This window comes from Pristiophorus japonicus, chromosome 8, assembly GCF_044704955.1.
Source record: "Pristiophorus japonicus isolate sPriJap1 chromosome 8, sPriJap1.hap1, whole genome shotgun sequence".
In the NCBI taxonomy this organism is placed as follows: Eukaryota; Metazoa; Chordata; class Chondrichthyes; family Pristiophoridae; genus Pristiophorus; species Pristiophorus japonicus.
This window is the reverse complement of record NC_091984.1, coordinates 164,443,695-164,461,967: the sequence shown is the minus strand read 5'-3', so window position 1 is coordinate 164,461,967 and position 18,273 is coordinate 164,443,695. Positions and strand designations below refer to the sequence as shown.

At 46.8% G+C, this 18,273-nt stretch overlaps 1 protein-coding gene across 4 annotated transcripts in view; it reads right to left on the bottom strand.

Annotated features, from left to right (window-relative positions):
* LOC139268795 (breakpoint cluster region protein) overlaps positions 1–18,273 on the bottom strand; it is a 905,198-nt gene that overhangs the window by 420,663 nt on the left and 466,262 nt on the right. For all 4 annotated transcript variants that reach the window (XM_070887498.1, XM_070887499.1, XM_070887500.1 and 1 more), the window contains one exon: positions 17,468–17,653. In XM_070887498.1, coding sequence (XP_070743599.1) covers positions 17,468–17,653 — 186 coding nt within the window. The remainder of the gene's footprint in view (positions 1–17,467; positions 17,654–18,273) is intronic.

The following is an 18,273-nucleotide window of genomic DNA, read 5'->3' as shown; positions in this document are numbered from 1 at the left end:
GATAAGTCCTCGCTGAGTGGCTACATGGATAACCAGGTGGAAAAGATTTATTTCATCTCTCAGAGACATGGATAGAGGGAAGGAAGGAATAACAAGAAAACTGGAAAAAAAGATTGTTAATAAGGAATGATCATCGAAAGGGTTAATATAACACAAAAGGCTCCAGAGACGCAATATGCATAGAGATACTGGGTGGACGTTATATTAGGTGGGAGCAGCGTCGGAGCGGCCTATAAAAGGCCCAGCGGGAGCTCGAGAGTCAGCGGCAGTTGGCGAGAGGTGGGAGCAGTGTCGGAGCGGCCTATAAAAGGCCCAGCGGGAGCTCGAGAGTCAGCAGCAGTTGGCGAGAGGTGGGAGCAGCATCGGAGCGGCCTATAAAAGGCCCAGCGGAAGCTCGAGAGTCAGCGGAAGTTGGCGAGAGGTGGGAGCAGTGTCGGAGTGGCCTATAAAAGGCATACCGGTGCAGCTACAGCGGGAGAGAAAGCAAAAAAGTAGAAAGGAATCAAAAGATGACACCACAGCCAATGGGGTAAGTGATTGGCTGGTGATTGGTGAGTAGCTTTTCTTTTTATTTTTATATCAGTAAGTAAACTGTAACATTGTTATTACCAATTTAAGGGTATCTAAGCGGTAAGGCATGGCAGGAGAGCTCGGTCACGTGATATGCTCCTCCTGTGCCATGTGGGAACTCAGGGACGCTTCCGGTGTCCCTGACGACTACGTGTGTAAGAAGTGTATCCGCCTCCATCTCCTGATGGACCGCGTTGCGGAATTGGAGCTGAGGGTGGATTCACTCTGGAGCATCCACGATGCTGAGAATGACATAAGTGGCACGTGTAGTGAGTTGGTCTTACCGCACGAGAAGGATCCACAGCCAGCTAGGGAATGGAAGACCAGCAGGAAGAGTAGTACAAAGAAGGTAGTGCAGGGGGTCCCATCTGGTCATCCCCCTGCAAAACAGATACACTGTTTTGAGTGCTGTTGAGGGAGATGACTCATTAGGGGAGAACAACAGCAGCCAAGTTCATGGCACCGTGGCTGGCTCTGTTGTACAGGAGGGCATAAAAAAGAGTGGGAGAGCGATAGTGATAGGGGATTCAATCATAAGGGGAATACATAGGCGTTTCTGCGGCCGCAATCGAGACTCCAGGATGGTATGTTGCCTCCCTGGTGCAAGGGTCAAAACATAGAAACATAGAAAATAGGTGCAGGAGCAGGCCATTCAGCCCTTCTAGCCTGCACCGCCATTCAATGAGTTCATGGCTGAACATGAAACTTCAGTACCCCCTTCCTGCTTTCTCGCCATAACCCTTGATCCCCCGAGTAGTAAGGACTTCATCTAACTCCCTTTTGAATATATTTAGTGAATTGGCCTCAACTACTTTCTGTGGTAGAGAATTCCACAGGTTCACCACTCTCTGGGTGAAGAAGTTTCTCCTCATCTCGGTCCTAAATGGCTTACCCCTTATCCTCAGACTGTGACCCCTGGTTCTGGACTTCCCCAACATTGGGAACATTCTTTCTGCATCTAACCTGTCTAAACCCGTCAGAATTTTAAACGTTTCTATGAGGTCCCCTCTCATTCTTCTGAACTCCAGTGAATACAAGCCCAGTTGATCCAATCTTTCTTGATAGGTCAGTCCCGCCATCCCGGGAATCAGTCTGGTGAACCTTCGCTGCACTCCCTCAATAGCAAGAATGTCCTTCCTCAAGTTAGGAGACCAAAACTGTACACAATACTCCAGGTGTGGCCTCACCAAGGCCCTGTACAACTGTAGCAACACCTCCCTGCCCCTGTATTCAAATCCCCTCGCAATGAAGGCCAACATGCCATTTGCTTTCTTAACCGCCTGCTGTACCTGCATGCCAACCTTCAATGACTGATGTACCATGACACCCAGGTCTCGTTGCACCTTCCCTTTTCCTAATCTGTCACCATTCAGATAATAGTCTGTCTCTCTGTTTTTACCACCAAAGTGGATAACCTCACATTTATCCACATTATACTTCATCTGCCATGCATTTGCCCACTCACCTAACCTATCCAAGTCACTCTGCAGCCTAATAGCATCCTCCTCGCAGCTCACACTGCCACCCAACTTAGTATCATCCGCAAATTTGGAGATACTGCATTTAATCCCCTCGTCTAAATCATTAATGTACAATGTAAACAGCTGGGGCCCCAGCACAGAACCTTGCGGCACTCCACTAGTCACTGCCTGCCATTCTGAAAAGTACCCGTTTACTCCTACTCTTTGCTTCCTGTCTGACAACCAGTTCTCAATCCACGTCAGCACACTACCCCCAATCCCATGTGCTTTAACTTTGCACATTAATCTCTTGTGTGGGACCTTGTCGAAAGCCTTCTGAAAGTCCAAATATACCACATCAACTGGTTCTCCTTTGTCCACTTTACTGGAAACATCCTCAAAAAATTCCAGAAGATTTGTCAAGCATGATTTCCCTTTCACAAATCCATGCTGACTTGGACCTATCATGTCACCATTTTCCAGATGCACTGCTATGACATCCTTAATAATTGATTCCATCATTTTACCCACTACTGAGGTCAGGCTGACCGGTCTATAATTCCCTGTTTTCTCTCTCCCTCCTTTTTTAAAAAGTGGGGTTACATTGGCTACCCTCCACTCAATAGGAACTGATCCAGAGTCAATGGAATGTTGGAGAATGACTGTCAATGCATCCGCTATTTCCAAGGCCACCTCCTTAAGTACTCTGGGATGCAGTCCATCAGGCCCTGGGGATTTATCAGCCTTCAATCCCATCAATTTCCCCAACACAATTTCCCGACTAATAAAGATTTCCCTCAGTTCCCCCTCCTTACTAGACCCTCTGACCCCTTTTATATCCGGAAGGTTGTTTGTATCCTCCTTAGTGAATACCGAACCAAAGTACTTGTTCAATTGGTCTGCCATTTCTTTGTTCCCCGTTATGACTTCCCCTGATTCTGACTGCAGGGGACCTACGTTTGTCTTCACCAACCTTTTTCTCTTTACATACCTATAGAAACTTTTGCAATCCGCCTTAATGTTCCCTGCAAGCTTCTTCTCGTACTCCATTTTCCCTGCCCTAATCAAACCCTTTGTCCTCCTCTGCTGAGTTCTAAATTTCTCCCAGTCCCCAGGTTCGCTGCTATTTCTGGCCAATTTGTATGCCACTTCCTTGGCTTTAATACTATCCCTGATTTCCCTAGATAGCCACGGTTGAGCCACCTTCCCTTTTTTATTTTTACGCCAGACAGGAATGTACAATTGTTGTAATTCATCCATGCGGTCTCTAAATGTCTGCCATTGCCCATCCACAGTCAACCCCCTAAGTATCATTCGCCAATCTATCCTAGCCAATTCACGCCTCATACCTTCAAAGTTACCCTTCTTTAAGTTCTGGACCATGGTCTCTGAAATTACTGTTTCATTCTCCATCCTAATGCAGAATTCCACCATATTATGGTCACTCTTCCCCAAGGGGCCTCGCACAATGAGATTGCTAATTAATCCTCTCTCATTACACAACACCCAGTCTAAGATGGCCTCCCCCCTAGTTGGTTCCTCAACATATTGGTCTAGAAAACCATCCCTTATGCACTCCAGAAAATCCTCCTCCACCGTATTGCTTCCAGTTTGGCTAGCCCAATCTATGTGCATATTAAAGTCACCCATTATAACTGCTACACCTTTATTGCATGCACCCCTAATTTCCTGTTTGATGCCCTCCCCAACATCCCTATTACTGTTTGGAGGTCTGTACACAACTCCTACTAACGTTTTTTGCCCTTTGGTGTTCTGCAGCTCTACCCATATAGATTCCACATCATCCAAGCTAATGTCTTTCCTAACTATTGCATTAATCTCCTCTTTAACCAGCAATGCTACCCCACCTCCTTTTCCTTTTATTCTATCCTTCCTGAATGTTGAATACCCCTGAATGTTGAGTTCCCAGCCCTGATCATCCTGGAGCCACGTCTCCGTAATCCCAATCACATCATATTTGTTAACATCTATTTGCACAATTAATTCATCCACCTTATTGCGGATACTCCTTGCATTAAGACACAAAGCCTTCAGGCTTGTTTTATTAACACCCTTTGTCCTTTTAGAATCTTGCTGTACAGTGGCCCTTTTTGTTCTTTGCCTTGGGTTTCTCTGCCCTCCACTTTTCCTCATCTCCTTTCTGTCTTTTGCTTTTGTCTCCTTTTTGTTTCCCTCTGTCTCCCTGCATTGGTTCCCATCCCCCTGCCATATTAGTTTAAATCCTCCCCAACAGCACTAGCAAACACTCCCCCTAGGACATTGGTTCCGGTCCTGCCCAGGTGCAGACCGTCCGGTTTGTACTGGTCCCACCTCCCCCAGAACCGGTCCCAATGCCCCAGGAATTTGAATCCCTCCCTGCTGCACCACTGCTCAAGCCACGTATTCATCTGCGCTATCCTGCGATTCCTACTCTGACTATCACGTGGCACTGGTAGCAATCCCGAGATTACTACTTTTGAGGTCCTACTTTTTAATTTAGCTCCTAGCTCCTTAAATTCGTTTCGTAGGACCTCATCCCTTTTTTTACCTATGTCGTTGGTACCAATGTGCACCACGACAACTGGCTGTTCTCCCTCCCATTTCAGAATGTCCTGCACCCGCTCCGAGACATCCTTGACCCTTGCACCAGGGAGGCAACATACCATCCTGGAGTCTCGGTTGCGGCCGCAGAAACGCCTATCTATTCCCCTCACAATTGAATCCCCTATCACTATCGCTCTCCCACTCTTTTTCTTGCCCTCCTGTGCAGCAGAGCCAGCCACGGTGCCATGAACTTGGCTGCTGCTGCCCTCCACTGATGAGTCATTCCCCTCAACAGTACTCAAAGCGGTGTATCTGTTTTGCAGGGGGATGACCACAGGGGACCCCTGCACTACCTTCCTTGCACTACTCTTCCTGCTGGTCTTCCATTCCCTATCTGGCTGTGGACCCTTTCCCTGCGGTAAGACCAACTCACTACACGTGATACTCACGTCATTCTCAGCATCGTGGATGCTCCAGAGTAAATCCACCCTCAGCTCCAATTCCGTAACGCGGACCGTCAGGAGCCGGAGGTGGACACAGTTCCCGCACACGTAGTCGTCAGGGACACCGGAAGTGTCCCTGAGTTCCCACATGGTACAGGAGGAGCATAACACCCGACCGAGCTCTCCTGCCATGTCTTAACCCTTAGATACACTTAAACTGGTAATAACAATGTTAAAAGTTACTGACCAATATAAGAAGAAAAAGAAAAACTACTCACCAATCACCAGCCAATCACTTACCCCCTAGGCTGTGACGTCACCTTTGTATCTTTGCCTTCTCCCTGTAGCTGCACCGGTACGCCTCTCGCCGACCCCGGACTCGCGCTGCTCCGAGCTCCCGCCTCCTCGACTGACTGCTCGAACTGCTCGACTCCCGCTGGCCTTTATAGGCCTCTCGCCGACCCCGGACTCGCGCTGCTCCGAGCTCCCGCCTCCTCGACTGACTGCTCGAACTGCTCGACTCCCGCTGGCCTTTATAGGCCTCTCGCCGACCCCGGTCTCGCGCTGCTCCGAGCTCCCGCCTCCTCGACTGACTGCTCGACTCCCGCTGGCCTTTATAGGCCTCTCGCCGACCCCGATCTCGCGCTGCTCCGAGCTCCCGCCTCCTCGACTGACTGCTCGACTCCCGCTGGCCTTTATAGGCCTCTCGCCGACCCCGGTCTCGCGCTGTTCCGAGCTCCCGCCTCCTCGACTGACTGCTCGACTCCCGCTGGCCTTTATAGGCCTCTCGCCGACCCCGGACTCGCGCTGCTCCGAGCTCCCGCCTCCTCGACTGACTGCTCCGAGCTCCCGCTGGCCTTTATAGGCCTCTCGCCGACCCCGGACTCGCGCTGCTCCGAGCTCCCGCCTCCTCGACTGACTGCTCGAACTGCTCGACTCCCGCTGGCCTTTATAGGCCTCTCGCCGACCCCGGTCTCGCGCTGCTCCGAGCTCCCGCCTCCCGCCTCCTCGACTGACTGCTCGAACTGCTCGACTCCCGCTGGCCTTTATAGGCCTCTCGCCGACCCCGGACTCGCGCTGCTCCGAGCTCCCGCCTCCTCGACTGACTCAAGGATGTTTCCGAGCGAGTGCAGGACATTCTGAAAAGGGAGGGAGAACAGCCAGTTGTCGTGGTGCACATTGGTACCAACGACATAGGTAAAAAAAGGGATAAGGTCCTACGAGACGAATTTAAGGAGCTAGGAGTTAAATTAAAAAGTAGGATCTCAAAAGTAGTAATCTCGGGATTGCTACCAGTGCCATGTGCTAATCAGAGTAGGAATCGCAGGATAGCACAGATGAATACGTGGCTTGAGCAGTGGTGCAGCAGGGAGGGATTCAAATTCGTGGGGCATTGGAACAGGTCCTGGGGGAGGTGGGACCAGTACAAACCGGACGGTCTGCACTTGGGCAGGAACGGAACCAATGTCCTAGGGGGAGTGTTTGCTAGTGCTGTTGGTGAGGAGTTAAACTAATATGGCAGGGGGATAGGAACCAATACAGGGAGACAGAGGGAAACAAAAAGGAGACAAAAACAAAAGACAGAAAAGAGATGAGTAAAAGTGGAGGGCAGAGAAACCAAAGGCAAGAAACAAAAAGGGCCACTGAATATAAAAGGGCTGCAGGAGGGGTAAAAACTAAAAATCATGGTTTAAAAACTAGGATGAAAACACTCTACCTCAATGCACACAGCATTAGAAATAAAGTAAATGAGTTGACGGCACAAATCATTACAAATGGGTATGATTTGGTGGCCATTACAGAAACATGGTTGCAAGGTGACCAAGACTGGGAATTAAACATACAGTGGTATCTGACGATTCAGAAAGATAGGCAAGAAGGGAAAGGAGGTGGGGTAGCTCTGTTAATAAAGGATGATATCAGGGCAGTTGTGAGGGATGATATTGGCTCCAATGAACAAAATGTTGAATCATTGTGGGTGAAGATTAGAGATAGTAAGGGGAAAAAGTCACTGGTCGGCGTAGTTTATAGGCCCCCAAATAATAACTTCATGGTGGGGCGGGCAATAATCAAAGGAATAATGGAGGCATGTGAAAAAGGAACGGCAGTAGTTATGGGGGATTTTAACCGACATATCGATTGGTCAAATCAAATCGCAGGGAGTAGCCTGGAGGAGGAATTCATAGAATGCATACGGGATTGTTTCTTAGAACAGTATGTAACAGAGCCTACAAGGGAGCAAGCCATTTTGGATCTGGTCCTGTGTAACGAGACAGGAAAAATAAACGATCTCCTCGTAAAAGATCCTCTCGGAATGAGTGATCACAATATGGTTGAATTTGTAATACAGATTGAGGATGAGGAAGTTGTGTCAGAAACGAGCGTACTATGCTTAAACAAAGGGGACTACAGTGGGATGAGGGCAGAGTTGGCTAAAGTAGACTGGAAACAAGGACTAAACGGTGGCACAATTGAGGAACAGTGGAGGACTTTTAAGGAGCTCTTTCATAATGCGCAACAAAAATATATTCCAGTGAAAAAGAAGGGCGGCAAGAGAAGAGATAACCAGCCGTGGATAACCAAGGAAATAAAGGAAAGTATCAAATCAAAGACCAATGCGTATAAGGTGGCCAAGGTTAGTGGGAAACTAGAGGATTGGGAAAATTTTAAGCAACAGCAAAGAATGACTAAAAAAGCAATAAAGAAAGGGAAGATAGATTACGAAGGTAAACTTGCGCAAAACATAAAAACAGATAGTAAAAGCTTTTACAGATATTTAAAACGGAAAAGAGTGACTAAAGTAAATGTTGGTCCCTTAGAAGATGAGAAGGGGGATTTAATAATGGGAAATGTGGAAATGGCTGAGACCTTAAATAATTATTTTGCTTCGGTCTTCACAGTGGAAGACACAAAAACCATGCCAAAAATTGCTGGTCACGTGAATGTGGGAAGGGAGGACCTTGAGACAATCACTATCACTAGGGGGGTAGTGATGGACAGGCTAATGGGACTCAAGATAGACAAGTCCCCTGGTCCTGATGAAATGCAACCCAAAGTATTAAAAGAGATGGCAGAAATAAAAGCAGATGCATTCATTATCTACCAAAATTCTCTGGATTCTGGGGAGGTACCATCGGATTGGAAAGCAGCTAATGTAATGCCTCTGTTTAAAAAAGGGGGCAGACAAAAGGCAGGTAACTATAGGCCGGTTAGTTTAACATCTGTAGTGGGGAAAATGCTTGAAGCTATCATTAAGGAAGAAATAGCGGGACATCTAGATAGGAATAGAGCAATCAAGCAGACGCAACATGGATTCATGAAGGGGAAATTATGTGTAACTAATTTACTGAAATTCTTTGAGGATATAATGAGCATGGTGGCTAGAGGTGTACCGATGGATGTGGTGTATTTAGATTTCCAAAAGGCATTCGATAAGGTGCCACACAAAAGGTTACTACAGAAGATAAAGGTATGCGGAGTCAGAGGAAATGCATTAGCATGGATAGAGAATTGGCTGATGAACAGAAAACAGAGAGTCGGGATAAATGAGTCCTTTTCAGGTTGGAAATCGGTGGTTCATGGTGTGCCACAGGGATTGGTGCTCGGACCACAACTGTTTACAATATACATAGATGACCTGGAAGAGGGGACAGAGTGTAGTGTAACAAAATTTGCAGATGACACAAAGATTAGTGGGAAAGCGGGTTGTGTAGAGGACACAGAGAGGCTGCAAAGAGATTTAGATAGGTTTAGCGAATGGGCTAAGGTTTGGCAGATGGAATACAATGTCGGAAAGTGTGAGGTCATCCACCTTGGGGAAAAAAAACATTAAAAGGGAATATTATTTGAATGGGGAGAAATTACAACATGCTGCGGTGCAGAGGGACCTGGGGGTCCTTGTGCATGAATCCCAAAAAGTTAGTTTGCAGGTACAGCAGGTAATCAGGAAGGCGAATGGAATGTTGGCCTTCATTGCGAGAGGGATGGAATACAAAAGCAGGGAGGTCCTGCTGCAACTGTACTGGTATTGGTGCGGCCGTACCTGAAGTACTGCGTGCAGTTTTGGTCACCTTACTTAAGAAGGATATACTAGCCTTGGAGGGGGTACAGAGACGATTCACTAGGCTGATTCGAGAAATGAGGGGGTTACCTTATGATGATAGATTGAGTAGACTGGGTCTTTACTCCTTGGAGTTCAGAAGGATGAGGGGTGATCTTATAGAAACATTTAAAATCATGAAAGGGATAGACAAGATAGAGGCAGAGAGGTTGTTTCCATTGGTGGGGGAGACAAGAACTAGGGGGCACAGCCTCAAAATACGGAGGAGCCAATTTAAAACCCAGTTGAGAAAGAATTTCTTCTCCCAGAGGGTTGTGAATTCTCTGCCCAAGGAAACAGTTGAGGCTAGCTCATTGAATGTATTCAAGTCACAGATAGATAGATTTTTAACCAATCAGGGAATTAAGGGTTACGGGGAGAGGGCGGGTAAGTGGAGCTGAGTCCACGGCCAGATCAGCCATGATCTTGTTGAATGGCGGAGCAGGCTCGAGGGGCTAGATGGCCTACTCCTGTTCCTAATTCTTATGTCTCCAACCTCCCTTTCCTCTCCAAAGTCCTTGAACGTGTTGTCGCCTCTCAAATCCATGCCCATATTTCCCGGAACTCCATGTTTGAATCCCTTCAATCTGGTTTCCACCGCTGCCACAGTACCGAATCGGCTCTCATCAAAGTCCCAAATGACATCCTTTGTGACTGTGATAAAGGTAAACAATCCCCCCTCGTCCTTCTCGACCTGTCTGCAGCCTTTGACACGGTTGACCACTTCATCCTCCTCCAATGACTCTCTACCAATGTCCAGCTGGGTGGGACTGCACTCGCCTGGTTCCATTCTTAGCTATCTAATCGTAGCCAGAGAATCACCTGCAACGGCTTCTCTTCTCACGACCACTTCGATATCTCTGGTATCCCCCAAGGATCTATCCTTTGCCCGATCCATTTTCTCAACTATATGCTCCCCGTACCGACATTTTCAGAAATCACGGCGTCAGTTTTCACATGTACGCTGACGACACCCAGCTCTACCTCACCACCTCTAAATTGTCAGACTGCTTGTGTGACATCCAGTTCTGGATGAGTAGAAATTTTCTCTAATTAAATATTAGGAAAATTGAAGCCATTGCCTTTGGTCCCCGCCAGAAACTACATTCCCTTCCCACCAACTCCATCCTTCCTCCTTGCATCCATCTTATGCTGAACCAGACTGTTCGCAACCTAGGTGTCCATATTTGACACTGGAAGGAGTTTCCGACCACATATCCACGGCATAACTAAAACTGCATATTTCCACCTCCGTAACATTGCCCGTCTCCACCTCTGCCTCAGCTCATCTGCTGCTGAAACCCTCATTCATGCCTTTGTTACCTCTAGACTTGACTACTCCAACACACTCCTGGCTGGCCTCCCACATTCTATCCTACATAAACTTGAGGTCATCCAAAACTCGGCAGTTCGTGTCCTAACTCACAACAAGTCCCGCTCACCCTTTACACTTGTGCTCGCTGACCTACATTGGCTCCTGGTTAAGCAATGCCACAATTTCAAAATTATCCTTGTTTACATGGCCCTTGCCCCTCCCTATCTCTATAATCTCCTTCCGTCTCACAACCACCACCCCCACCCACCCCCGCCTGAGATGTCTGCGCTCCTCAAATTTTGCCCTTTGAGAATCCCTGATTAATACTGGTGCCTTCAACTGCCTAAGCCCAAGCTCTGGAACTCTCTCCCTAAATATCTCCGCCTCTTTAACTCTCTTTTTTCCTTTAAGACGCTCCTTAAAATCTACCTCTTTGACCAAGCTTTTGGTCATCTGCGTAATTTCTTGTTGTGGCTTGTGTCAAATTAATTTGCTTTGTCTTCTAACATTCCTGCGAAGTGCCTTGGGATGTTTTACTACATTAAAGGTGCTATATAAATATAAATTGTTGTTGTTGTCAGGTCCTCATGTAATATATCCATTCCAAAGACTGGGGTTAAGGTTGAATAAGCAAAATAGTATCTAGGTTCAGTGGTGTCACTGGGATTTTAGCAGTGTGTGAAATTTTATACCATGTCTACTTGAACTGAAAACACTCAACAGTACAATTATCGATATACACTTTATCTTCACCTCAAGAGGGCTGGAATTCAATGGGGAAGAAGTGATGCTTCTCAGTTGTATAGAGCCTTGGTCAGACCACATCAGGAGTACTGCGTTCAGTTTTGGGCAGATTCATCAGAATGATACCAGGGCTTACAAAAGTAGCGAAGTCTTGCTACAACTGTAGAGGGCATTGGTGAGACCACACCTGGAGTACTGTGTATAGTTTGGTCTCCTTATTTAAGGAAGGATATACTTGCATTGGAGGCAGTTCAAACACGGTTCACGAGGTTCCTGAGATGAAGAAAGATTGAGCAGGTTGGGTCTATACTCAATGGAGGTGATCTTATTGAAACATATAAGATTCTGAGGGGGCTTGACAGGGTAGATGCAGAGAGGATGTTTCCCCTCGTGGGGGAAATCTAGAACTAGGAGGTATAGTTTCAGAATAAGGGGTCGCCCATTTAAAACAGAAATGAGGAGGAATTTCTTCTCTCAGTGGGTCGTGAGTCTTTGGAATTCTCTACCCCAGAGAGCTGTGGAGGCTTGGTCATTCAATATATTTAAGGTGGAGATGGACTGATTTTTGAATGATAAGGGAGTCAAGGCTTATGGGGAGACGGCAGGGAAATGGAATTGAGGCCAAGGTCAGATCAGCCATGATCTTATTGAGTGACGGAGCAGGCTCAAGGGCCGAGTGGCCTACTCCTGCTCCTATTTCTTATGTTCTTATGTTATAGGGTTAAAGTTTGAGAATAGGTTGTATAAACCTGGCTTTTATTCCCTTGATTATACAAAATTGAGTGGTGAACTGATCGAGGTGTTTAAAATATTTAGCAGATTCAGTAGGGCAGACACAAAGAAACGATTTCCTCTGGTGGGGGAATGAAGAATGAGGGAACATAAATCTTTAAATTAGAGCTAGACCATTTCGGAGGGAAATCAGGAAGCACTTTTTCACACAAAAGGTAGTGCGAATCTGAAATTCCCCCCCCCCCCCCCCCCGAAGACTGTAGCTGCTGGGACAATTGGAGATTTCAAGACTGTGAATAATCGATTTTTGTTAGGTAACGGTATCAAGGGATATGGAGCTCAGGCAGGTAAATGGAGTTGAGGTAGAAATCAACCATGATCTGATTGAATGACGGCCAGGCTCCTGTTCCTATGGTCATTCGAATTTTTGCATCTGGAGAGAGTATTTTGAGCTATATAACAGGAGGGTGAAATACTAATGGTTACAGGTCTGCCACTGCAGTGATAGCATTGACAGAAATTTGAGATAATGGCCCAGAATTCCGGCCTCCCAGGTCTGTACGGTGTGGGTACGGACCTGGGAAGGCATCGCAAAAGCCGGTTTTCAGTGCTCAATGCGCATGTGCTGAAAAGCAGCTTTTCCAATCTGTCAAAATCCAACACATCTTGGGAGCGAGGACATTTGCAAGGGCAAGATTGCGGGATTTACCCATATCTTGCCCAGCAATTGTCCTCAAAACTCTTGCGCCTGATAAAAGCCGGCGCATAGCCTATTTTTACAGGCGTAAGCGTTTTAAAATACACAAAAATATTTTAAAATAAAATTATAAAAGCACATATTACTGTTAAAAACTCTCCCCACTACAGTAAGTTTATTTTAAACCATAATTTTAAAAGCTTTTTTAAAAAATCAGAAAAATATATATTTTTTATAATACATAAATAACTAATTTAAATTAATAAAAATATATGTATTTTTTCAATTTTTTATTGTTGTTTTGGGTGTTTTGGGGGATTCTCATTCATAATAATGAGAATTCCAACTTACAGAGTTCCCATTATTATGAATGAGAACATACTTTACTTTGATTGGCTGCCCAGAGCCATGTGACTGCAGCTCCAGCCCTGCGCATGTCCCGACGTGCACCCGCTGCGATGCACAGTCAGTGGAGGCTTCAGGACCGGGAACTCGTGTGGATGCAACAGCTTCAGGTAAGTGCGCATCTTTTTAAAGTTTTTTACCCGATTGCCCTTGGGAAACAGCTGACTGGGATTTCTGGGCCAACGAATTAAACTTTTAGCACAATGATAAAACATGTTGGCTGAAGCCCAGTTTGATGATCATATGATGATGATGATGTCTAGTGCATATTTACTGAGGTGGTAGCAGGTAGCACGTTGCGGGATGGAGCCGAGAACACTCGGGTCAAAGGTAAAGTCTTGATTGAGGAGATCTTCGAAGTGCTCCTTCCAACGGGCCCTGACAGCCTCGGTGTCCTTGATGAATGTTTCCCCATTCTTGGCCAGCAGTGGGGTGGGGCCTTGGGTGTTTGGACCATAGGTGGCCTTGACTGCGATGAAGAATCCTCGCACATCATGGCTTTCAGCCAGCTGTTGTATCTCCTGTGCTTTCTCCATCCACCATCTGTCCTTTAGGTCCCGGGTTTTTTGTTGGACCTCATCCTTGAGCCACCTGTAATGCTGCTTTGCTGCTCCCGAGTTGGGTTGTTGTTTAAGGCTCAAAAATGCCCTGCGTTTGCGATCTATTAGCTCTTGGATCTCCTGATCATTCTCATCAAACCAGTCCTGGTGTTTCCTGGTTGAGTGACCGAGTGTTTCTTTGCAGGCACTGGTTATGGAGGCCTGGAGGGCAGACCAAGCGCTGTGGGCATTCTGCATCTCGGGGTCATCAAGGCACGCCAGGTCAGCTGTGAGGCGCTGACTGTATAGAGCTCTCTTAGCTGGGACCACGTCAAAACCAAGGAGCAAACAACTTCTTTCGGGGGGGAGATTGGGACTAATCTGCCTAATATTAGACTCCATAGCCAATTCCTTACAGGAAGCCCTTGGTTCCTCTGACTGAGTATTAAAGGGTTGATAGTGAATTAATGTGAAACACAAACTCTAAAAAACGTTGCCTAAACAGCAAGGAGGTGTCCGCACTGTAAACGCATAGTTCATTCAAAACAAGTAACTGCTCTAAAAGTGCGATCATGGCAGAGCAGCAAATTGGATCCAAAATTGGCTCAGTGGCAGGCAGCAAAGGGTAATGGTTAAGGGGAGCTTTTGTGACTGGAGGCTGTTGCCAGTGGGGTTCCTCAGGGCTCAGTACCAGGAGAGGCGTGAATCTGGGGCCCAGAAGAGGCGAGGGCCTAGGGGCAGCATGGGCCAGCCCACACTGTGATATGTGTGCGCACTAGGTCTGTGCAGCAGAGCTGGTCTCCAGTTAGTGTTGGGTAATCCTTGCCACTGGACCAAGATCTAGCTCTGTCAAGCCCGTGTGGTGGCTGGTGTGCAACGGCCACCCCACGTTAATAAAATACACGCACAGGCAACTTCCACCCTTCACGATGTAGTTCGGGACCTGGAATATTAGGTCCTTCATTGAAACACCTGTGAACTCATCCCTTTTTGGCGTGGAAGCAAGTCAACCTTGCTTCGAGGGACTGCCTAGGATAATGATGATGATCTTAGCTGGGTCTTTAAGTGCCCCGGCATTGACTTTTTTGCGGCATTGCTTCTGCTGCCCCCTCCGCTTTGGGGTTATGTTGATGTCAATGATGGATCGGATTAGGCGGTGGTCCGTCCAGCAGTCGACAGCTCCTGTCATGGCGCGGGTGACGGGCACATCCTTGCGATCCCTGGCTCGGACGATGACATAGTCGAGCAGGTCCCAGTGTTTGGAGCAACACTGCACGAGGTAGAAAAAGCCGTAAGACAGCTTAAAAACAACAAAGCTATGGGTGCAGATGGAATCCTTGCTGAGGCACTAAAATATGGCGAGAGGCACTGTTGGTGCGGATACATGACCTCACCTCTCTCATCTGGAGGGAGGAGAGCATGCCGGGAGATCTCAGAGATGCAGTGATCGTGACCATCTTTAAAAAAGGGGACAAGTCCGACTGCGGCAACTACAGAGGAATCTCCCTGATATCAGCCACTGGGAAAGTCGTCGCTAGAGTCCTCCTCAACCGTTTTCTCCCTGTGGCCGAGGAGCTCCTCCCAGATCACAGTGCGGATTTTGTCCCCTACGGAGCACAACGGACATGATTTTTGCAGCGCGACAGCTGCAGGGAAAATGTAGGGAACAGCACCAGCCCATATACATGGCCTTCTTCGACCTGACAAAGGCCTTTGACTATTAACCGCGAGGGTCTATGCAGCGTCCTCCTCTGTTTCGAAATCCCCCCAAAAGATCGTCACCATCCTCCGCCTGCTCCACGACGACATGCAGGCCGTGATCCTTACTAACGGATCCATCACAGACCCAATCCACATCCGGACCGGGGTCAAGCAGGGCTGCGTCATCGCCCCAACCCTCTTCTCAATCTTCCTCGCTGCCATGCTCCACCTCACAATCGATAAGCTCCCCGCTGGAGTGGAACTAAACTACAGAACCAGTGGGAACCTCTTCAACCTTCGCCGTCTCCAGGCCAGGTCCAAGAGCATGCAAACCTCTATCGTCGAGCTACAGTATGTGAACGACGACTGTGTCTGTGCACATACTGAGGCTGAACTCCAGGACATAGTCGACGTATTTACTGAGGCGTACAAGAGCATGGGCCTTACGCTAAACATCAGTAAGACAAAGGTCCTCCACCAGCCTGTTCTCGTCGCACAGCACTGCCCCCCAGTCATCAAGATCCACAGCGTGAACCGAGACAATGTGGACCACTTCCCTTATCTCAGGAGCCTCCTATCAACAAGAGCAGGCATTGACGATGAGATCCAACACCGCCTCCAGTGTGCCAATGCAGCCTTCGGCCGCCTGAGAAAAAGAGTGTTTGAAGACCAGGCCCTCAAAACTGCCACCAAGCTCATGGTCTACAGGGCTGTAGTAATACCCACCCTCCTGTATGGCTCAGAAACATGGAACATCTACAGTAGACACCTCAAGTTGCTGGAGAAATATCACCAACAATGTCTCCGCAAGATACTACAAATCCCCTGGGAGGACAGACGCACCAACATTCGCGTCCTCGTCCAGGCCAACGCCCCCAGCATTGAAGTACTGACCACACTTGATCAGCTCCGCTGGGCAGGCCACATAGTTCTCATGCCAGACACGAGACTCCTAAAGCAAGCGCTCTACTCGGAACTCCTTCACGGCAAACGAGGGCAGCGGAAACGTTACAAGGACACCCTCAAAGCCTTCCTGATAAAGTGCAACATCTCCACTGACACCTGGGAGTCCCTGACCCAAAATCGCCCTCAAGTGGAGGAAGCGCATCCGGGAGGGCGCTGAGCACCTCGAATCTCATCGCCGAGAGCATGCAGAAATCAAGCGCAGGCAGTGGAAAGAGCGTGCGACAAACCAGTGCCACCCACCCCTTCCCTCGACGACTGTTTGTCCCACCTGTGACAGAGACTGTGGTTCTCATATTGGACTGTTCAGCCACCTAAGAACTCACGCTAAGAGTGGAAGCAAGTCTTCCTCGACTCCGAGGGGCTGCCTATGATAATGATGATGCATATTTAGAAATTTGCCAAAATGTACCAAGTGACAACAATGTAGGTTAATACTGTGAGAAAGGCATTTTGCTGCTATGTCCTGCAAAGTGAAGTTGGTTTGTTTTGCACAGCTTTACACCATTGGAAACATAGTGAGTGAGGCACCAATACATGTCTGTACTTGACTGGGCATTTAGTCTCAAAGATCAAAACTCTGGGTAAATTCCAAGTCTTGCATTCCAGGAATGTTTTCTGCCACTGTGATCCATCAACATGTGTACTAAAGTGCAACAAACTAAAATGCAGAATATGCATATAATAAACTCCAGTGATAAACAAAGCAATAGTCAGTGTCTAGAGATATTTAAAATTGCCTCAACCTCTCTTCTTCACTTTCAACTGAAATTCAGAGTAAACACTTCAGCTATTGTTAATAGGTAGTGATGGTTTCCTCCCTTCTGCATATTATAAACAAACATAAGAGATGTTAAGAGTGTGGTTTATTTAATTCAGTAAACTCTAAGAACACAGTGTCAAGCCAGCAAGTGAATACCTAGGGATTACAGGGAAGCAAATGTTACCCAATATTCAAAAAAGAATTAAGTTATGAACCATGAATAAGATATGAAACTATGTATCATTTAACCCAACATAGATAGTGGAAAGTGCTCAACAGTATTTTACTTGATGCTATCGATGTTCGATACAGAGGCATTAGGAATGCTTAGCATGTGTTTAGATGTTGCAGGTCAAGCCTTATAAATCTGATGGAAATTTTTCAGGAGCTAACTAATAAGCTACTAAGAGAAATCCAATTGATATAACCTACTTGGATCTTTAGAATGATTTGATATAGTTCAATATTTGAGGCTAACAAATATGACGTTACCAGTTTTTGAAAGAGGTCTCCAACACACTGATGGTGACTCCATTGCTGAACTCTGGGGGAAAGGCCATCATAGAATTCCTTGTGTATCTCAAAAAGCTCAGGCACTTTGAAGAAGATGGTCTCTATTTGTTGGTTGGTAAGGACGGGCTGAGATGTGGTGGCAGCTGCTTTAAGAGGTTTCATAGGCTGCAAGATAAAGGTATAATGAAATGAAGGACCATGTACAAATACAACTCCTTGTTAATAGAATACCAACAAACTCAATTGCACAAGTGTATTATTCCACCATAATATTTCTCAATACAGGAGACTTTCAGCAGTAATTGGATATAAAAAGTAATTCCAAAATAACTAATTCCAGATACAATTGTATTGCATCGTGTGATTTTTATTTTCACGATTTCATGTTATGAAGCCCTTTATCTTACAACTTGTACATATATTGCTTTAAACTGATAAAAAACCGCCAAGTCATTTCAAACTTTAAACCAAAGGCTTGGTCAAACTTTTAGGATTTAGGGAGGAGAGAAGTCAACAGACAGAAAGATTTAGAAAGGGAAAGATTTAGAAAGGGCCAAGGTAAAGGTTTTGTCATTAATTCTGAAGTGGACTGGAAAAAGTTCCAGGGGCATGGCGAGGCGAGGCTTGCAAGAATGTTTAGATGGGGACTTAGATTTTAAAATTCATGTGCTGGAGACAGGAAGCCAATGTAGGGTCGACAAGAGGGGTGATTGGTGAGTGAGACAGTGAAATTTAGGATCCAGACAATGGTGTTTATAGAGGATCGAAGTCAAACACTGGATAAA